General features: G+C 36.0%; 1 protein-coding gene across 2 annotated transcripts in view; it reads left to right on the forward strand.

Annotated features, from left to right (window-relative positions):
* The window catches only part of astn2 (astrotactin 2), a 360,332-nt gene that overhangs the window by 182,414 nt on the left and 170,418 nt on the right, over positions 1 to 7,500 (forward strand). For both annotated transcript variants that reach the window (XM_083531246.1, XM_083531247.1), the window contains exon 6: positions 6,138 to 6,284. In XM_083531246.1, the coding sequence (XP_083387372.1) occupies positions 6,138 to 6,284 (147 nt within the window). The remainder of the gene's footprint in view (positions 1 to 6,137; positions 6,285 to 7,500) is intronic.

Consider the following 7,500-nt stretch of genomic DNA (forward strand, 5'->3'; position numbering starts at 1 on the left):
TAGCGCTTACAGAAATGTGAGTTTAAATCACTATAATTATTATTATTATTATTATTATTATTATTATTATTATTATTATTATTATTATTATCATTCGTAATATCACGCATGCCTTCTCCTTCACATGATAGAGAGTTTTGTCGCATTTGTGGATGACACGACAAACTGTGTTCACACACAATGATTTCTAGAGCTGGTAATGAGCCCATGCAGTACTTTTCATTAAAGCATCATGACTGTTTTAAACACAGTGCCACCCGAGGGTTTGGAGATTATGGGCATCCAATTTAGATTTCCATGCACAGAGATTTCTCCAGATTCCTGGAAGCGTTTGATGATATTACGTACAGTAAATGATGTGATGTGAGGACGACTGTTTTGCAAGATGATGTTGAGGAACGTTATTCTGACATTGTTCCACAAATTCTAGACACAGTCTTTCACAGGCTAGTGAAGCTCCGCCCATCTTTACGTCTGAGGGCCCTGAGCAAGGCCCTTAACCACGTCTCTGCTCAGATCTGCTTTACTGACATAATTTTTTGATAAAGTTCTGCAATAATCACCAGAGATTAAGTCTTGGTGTATAATACACTGCGTATCTGGATGTTGTGAGAGCGTGCTGTTGTACTGATATCTTGCCCAGACGTAGTGTAGGAGTGCAGTGAAACAATTATCATAAACACAGAATGATATCCCGAGGTGTCCTGGCGTACATGCGCAAAAAACAATCAAATGCAAAGGAGACGTGAAAACGCTGAGCAACTTCCTGACATCAGGGATGAAACTGAATACGGAATCTTTATTTAAGATGAATAGAAAGTGTGTTCTAAACGAATAGGAATTACAGAGACTTACAGGAGGTGCACTAATGTGTTTTTTTTATGTTTTGTTTACGTGGGCGTGAGCGAGCGGTCCGATATAAAGACAGCAAATGGAAACAAATGAAGAGATAAAACTGTGTGAACTGTCGAAGTCTGAATTCACACATTTTTACCTGTTTTTGTTTTTGCTTTATTTTTATTTACATTGTTCCAGATTCAGGACTTTCAGGTGTTCAATCAGGTTGAAGTCACGCCTCTGACTGGAACACTCTCGGTCATTCTTGTCTTGGTTGTGTGCTTAGGGTTGTTGTCGTGTATGAAGGTGAACCTTCGGCCCAGACTGAGATCCTGAGTGCTGCAGAACAGGTTTTTTATTCAGGAGATTTCTGTACTTTGCTCCATTCAGCGTTCCCTTAAGCCTGACCAGGAGCTGCAGAAACACCACCCCCACAGTATGATGCTGATACAATTATGTTTTACTGTTTGGATGGTTTTGGGCAGGTGATAAAAACTTTTAAAATTGAGGCCAAATAGTTTGTGTTTGCGTCCGAAAAATTATTAATTAATTACATTGTTCCAAATGCATAGATTTGCGTAGGCCACGCCCACTTCAGGTTGTAGATTATGCACATTTAATGTTTAAATCCAGACACGGATATTTAGAACACTGAACAGATGCATGGATGTCCTGCCTGTTTATGTTTATTATTATTATTATTATTATTATTATTATTATTATTATTATTATTATTATTATTATCGCATATTCAATAGAATTGATGAGACTTTGTTAAAGTGCATTACATCATCCGTAAGTGCAAGTGAGGTCGGAGCTCAGTGGTTGTTAAGGCATTGGACTTGGACATCAGAAGGTCACAAATTGAAATATATATATATATATATATATATATATCAAGGCTGTCGATTGAAAAAAACACTTAATCATGATTAATCACATTTTTTTCTGTTCTAAATGTACCTTAAATTAATACTTTTCAGGTTTTTTTTATACTTCAATCAACATGGTCATGGACAAATATTGATGCTTTATGCAAATGTATATTTATTATTAGTGAACACAAACTCAAAATAGAGCAAATATTCTTGTAAATGTTTTAAAGTAATGATGGTGTTTTAAATGACGTAAAGGACGTAAAGGACTTTTGCTATGTTTCCACACGGACGGTTTTAATTGCCGGATGTGTTGCATCATGGTGGATTTTGGTGCTCGATTTGAGACTCGCATCAGTAAAACAAATGTTTAGTGATTAAAAAAGATTTTTCTGTGAATTTTTTTTTTTTTTTTTTTTTTTTTTTACATACACCTGAGTAAAGAAAGGAAGTAGTGAATAAATGTGTGTTGCGTTCCACACTGAAGCTTTATAAAGCTTCACAAACAGGTATAAAGACGGCAGGTATGGTTGTGAACGCCAAAAATGAAAAGCGACTTGAAAAATAACAGGAAGTGACTGAATATCTTCATGCAAAAAAAAACAAAAAAACAACAACCCCCAGATTTTTCAGAGGAATAAATAAATAAATGGTGTCAGCATTTGGCTGGAAAAGCAGAGTGATTTATTAATGCAGAGAAAGATTTAATTACTTTAATGATGAATCCGTTTGGACTTTGAGATAACAGCTGTCAGTAGAGCTCATGCGAATATCAGCTTCCGTGAGCACCGATCATTTATGAAGGGTTTCTTTATTTACGCCGAATGATCCAGTGACGGGAGAGTTAATTAAGACCTGAATGATTGATCGAGGGTTCGGCTAAGAAAGAAATCGCAGACGACAGGAATCTCGAGGTGTACGCACCGTGTTTTTTCATCCACGTGATGAGCTCTGTATGCTTTTTATGGCTGGGGCTCATGTACACATTCCGGTTCTTTTGTATCAGGCATTGACCATTATTTAGCAGTTTCCCTTTGAATTAAAGATAAAAATCGATTTTTGTAATCATATTTAATGGCAAGGTTTCATCGCAGCTGATTATATTCAGTAGCTTTGGGTTATACATCGATTTCTAAATGCATTTATATGGCATACATAAAAAATATGACTTTATTATTTCCAGGTATTCAAAGGAAAAGGCTTGAATACACTTTAAGAACAAAAATATTGGGACCCCTGATTTCTCCTGCCATAAAATTCCTGTTTTATATATATACAGTACAGACCAAAAGTTTGGACACACCTTCTCATTCAAAGAGTTTTCTTTATTTTCATGACTATGAAAATTGTAGATTCACACTGAAGGCATTAAAACTATGAATGAACACATGTGGAATTATATATGGAATTATATACATAACAAAAAAGTGTGAAACAACTGAAAAATGTCATATTCTAGGTTCTTCAAAGTAGCCACCTTTTGCTTTGATTACTGCTTTGCACACTCTTGGCATTCTCTTGATGAGCTTCAAGAGGTAGTCACCTGAAATGGTCTTCCAACAGTCTTGAAGGAGTTCCCCGAGAGATGCTTGGCACTTGTTGTCCCTTTTGCCTGCACTCTGCGGTCCGGCTCACCCCTAAACCATCTGGATTGGGTTCAGGTCCGGTGACTGTGGAGGCCAGGTCATCTGGCGCAGCACCCCATCACTCTCCTTCTTGGTCAAATAGCCCTTGATGCCTTCAGTGTGACGCTACAATTTTCATAGTCATGAAAATAAAGAAAACTCTTTGAATGAGAAGGTGTGTCCAAACTTTTGGTCTGTACTGTAGATTTTCTTTTTTTATGTATGCGTATGTGACAAATTACATTTGAATTTAAATTTGAATTTAAATTTGAATTTGAATTTGAATTTGATTTGAATTCTGCGATTCTGGGATTCGTATAGCACGCAATAAAGCACGTCATATAGAAATATTTGTACATTTATGTACACTGTTTACATAAAGTTATACACAAAAAATTGCATTTGAATCTTTGCATGTGTCCATTCGACTAAGCCAAAGAAGTGACTCTTAGAAAATCTCCATGCAAAAACCGAAACGGCAGATTTTTCATGAAAATTAATAAATAAACACTATCCATCAGCAGTTGGCTGAAAACATGCAGAGAAAAGATTTAATGACTTAAATAATGTATCCGTCCGAACTCTGAGATCACAGCTGTCAGCAGAGCTCACGCGAATATCGGCTTCCGTCTACACCGAGCGAATGATCACTAAATAAACCAGACATGAGAAAAGACAAGGAAAAGTATAATAAAGAAATACGTGCACGTCTGAAAAAGAAATGATCAAAAGAATCACAGTAAGGAATTAAGTTCAAGACGAGCCACGGCTGAAAGGTTTCACGTCGGGATCATTTTGAGCTGATCATCATCGAAAAAATGGACTTGTAAATTGCAATTTGTTCGACACATTCCTCTTTTTTTTTCATCTTATCCTCTGCTTTTTAGCTTCATGACTCGGCGTTCGTGCAACTTTTAAGAGCGTTATTATCTCTCAAGAAAAAAAAAAAAAAAAGACCGTTCTCAGAAAGTAATTTGATTTATGCAAAAAAAATAAAAAGCAGCCTCTGCCACCAAAAAGCAATTTTCAGCAGGTTTTTCTCCGCAATTAAGACCCACTGCGCTTGTAGTCATGAAGTCGTACCCTTTCACCCTGATAGCGTTTAGAAACCTGAACTTTCCTCATCGTGTTTCTCAGACTCCAACTTCCTGATTGAGTCCAGCTCTTACTTCTCTCTGGCGATTACCGGTGTGTGACGGTTGGGAAAAAAAACAGACGGGGAAAAAAAATAGTACATAAAGTTTCGACGTTACTGACTGAGAAACGTCAAAAAGACTTTGAAACAGTTCAGGGTTGCCATTTATGTTTCATTTTTTTTACACCTTGTTGCCTTTAATCATGTTCACATTAGCCTCTGATATTTCTCTTTGTAGTGGCTAAATGTTAATTTAGGTTTTTTTCACTTCATTTCTTTTCATTTCTTTTTTTTGTACTTGTATGTTTAATAGATCAGTACATTTGCTTTTTTTTTTTTTTTTATTGCATTGGACAATCCGGGAAAAAACAGTCAAGCTACTGTGACTTGACATGAAAGATTTGGAAAATTGTACTTTCAAATAAATATTAATATTAAAACAGGTTCCTACTCTGTGTGTATACACTATAAAAATAAAAGCCTGACACTTTAAACGTAAGATAAGTTTGTGCATTTTCAACACAATTTAGTCTTCATTTTGCTCTTCTAATGACCTCCACTCTTCTGGGAAGATGTTCTACTAGAATCAGTGGAGATTTGTGAGATTGTATTTAGTTATAAGCGTGTTAGTGAAGTTAGTAAAGGTACTGAGCTCTATAGCAGGAGATCTTCCATTTCAACCCATGGAAAGCAGATCATCATGGAGCTGGCTTTGTGCACAGGAGCATTGTCATGCTGGAACAGGGTTGGGTTTCTTAGTTGAAGTAAAGGGAAACATTGGAATATATACCTGGAAAATTCAGGTCCCAGTACTATATATATATATATATTGTAAGGAATGTTTTATTCTCTGTTGCTTGGGCAGGATTGCCTTCTGTTCAGGATCCCCCTGAATTCAGCCTTCCCTCTCGATCTCTGCTCTCCTACGTATACGGGAAAGTCTCATATATATATATATATATATATATATATATATATATATATATATATATATATATATATATATATATATATATATAAAATAGTAGCAATGTTCATCATCACATAAAAAATGATCGTAGTATCCCATAATATCATCTCACCACTAACTTCAGATTCTACACCATTTACCAGTGTGTGTGTGTGTGTGTGTGTGTGTGTGTGTGTGTGTGTGTGTGTGCTAATATACTAACATTACACTAAACCATTATCCCATAAATATCACCCTGCCATATTTGAAATTGTTCCCATCCCTCTGCGCTGTGGTGGCATTTAAACAGTAATTATGCTTCTAATAATCGCTACTATAACACATTAATCTGCTTTACTGCATTAAAATGCTAAACATCCCGTCATTACGCGGTTTCCTCTCCCGCGCTCTTCCTCTCAGCCCATCGGTACTTTGCGTTCTCTTGCTCTAAAACTCATTCCCTATGTACAGGAAATGCAGATGGGTGCAGGCTGGGACTAAAATCAAAGATAGAACGATAGAGCGCATGGAGTCTGGTTATTCCTTTTTACAGACACAGTTAAAGTTACTGTCCTTGGTCCTGATCTCTGGTTCAGTGCTTTGAGTAAATGCTGGACGTATCTACTCAGGTTTGATGGCTATATGTAGGGTTCCTTCATTTAGACTTTTGAATTTTTCTCATTTACTTCTTGCTTTCTCTCTCTGTTGTTCTTCAGGTTGCCCTCAGAGCCCCATGAGTAAGACCACTTTGACCTTGATCACAGTGAGCACCTGTGTCCTCGCCATGGTGTACGGCTCACAGACCTCCTGCCCACTGACCGTCAAAGTCACGCTGCACGTCCCCGAGCACTTTGTCGCAGACGGTAAGACCAATGCTCGCTCATTTTTTTCCATGCATTTTTCATGCCTTTCTGAAATCGTTCACTGGTGGAGCCGGACAGGTAAACGGGGACCAACTGTTACAAATGGGAAATCGAAGAAACATCGGGAAACATAAAAACATTGAAGTGTAGAAATCCAATACAGTGCTTTAAAGTTTGTGAATCATTTAAAATGGTCTGTATGAAGTAATTTCAGCATTAATATGATCTAAAACATAATTTCCAGAAGTAAACAAACGACACACAAATATTACACATTTGTTTATTTGTAATTCATGAATTATTGATTCAAAAAACCTGTGCCGAGGTTTTTTTCAACAATGAATCAAGGTCGTTGAAGGTATGAATTGTTGGTTAGTTGGATAGGTGGAGGGATGAAAGAATTGTTGTTTGGTTGTTTGTTTGGTTGAATGAATGAATGAATGAATGAATTAATTATTGAATTAATAAAAAAATGAATAAATAGATGGTTGGTTGTTTGGTTGGTTGGTTAGTTAGTTATATGAATGAATGAATAAATAACTGGTTAATAGTTGGTTGAATAAAATAATTAATGGACAGATGTATGTGAGGATGGGGAAAGGGATGGTTGGCTGGTTGGTTAGTTGAATGAATGAATGAATGAATGAATGAATGAATGAATGAATGAATGAATGAATTCAAGGTTGTAAAAGGTATGATTGGTTGGTTAGTTTGATAGATGGATGAATGAAAGAATAGTTTGTTGGTTAAATTAATGGATGGATGGATGAATAAATGAATGAATGAATGAATAAATGAATGAATTAAATAAATAAATAAATATTTAATGAATGTATAGTTGGTTAGTTGTTTAGTTGTTGATTGGTTGGTTGGTTGTTTGAATTGATGGATGGATGGATGGATGGATGGATGGATGGATGATGGAGGGATGGTTGGCTGGTTGGTTAGTTGATTTATTAAATGAATGAATGAATGAATGATTTAATGAATGAATGAACGAACAGACAGTTGGTTGGTTGGTTGGCTTAATAAATAAATGAATAAATAAATGAATGAATGAATTGGTTGGTTATTTGGTTGAAAAATGATCCTATATTCTATATCCATTATATTTTAGGACATGCCGAAGTATAGACAATTCTAAAAGGTTTTCAAACTTTCAGGCTTCATTGTGTCTCTTTGAATAGATCCAGTGCCTCCCAGGAAAAGAGCGTTC

Source organism: Silurus aristotelis (assembly GCF_946808225.1).
Source record: "Silurus aristotelis genome assembly, chromosome: 26".
NCBI classification, from domain to species: Eukaryota; Metazoa; Chordata; class Actinopteri; order Siluriformes; family Siluridae; genus Silurus; species Silurus aristotelis.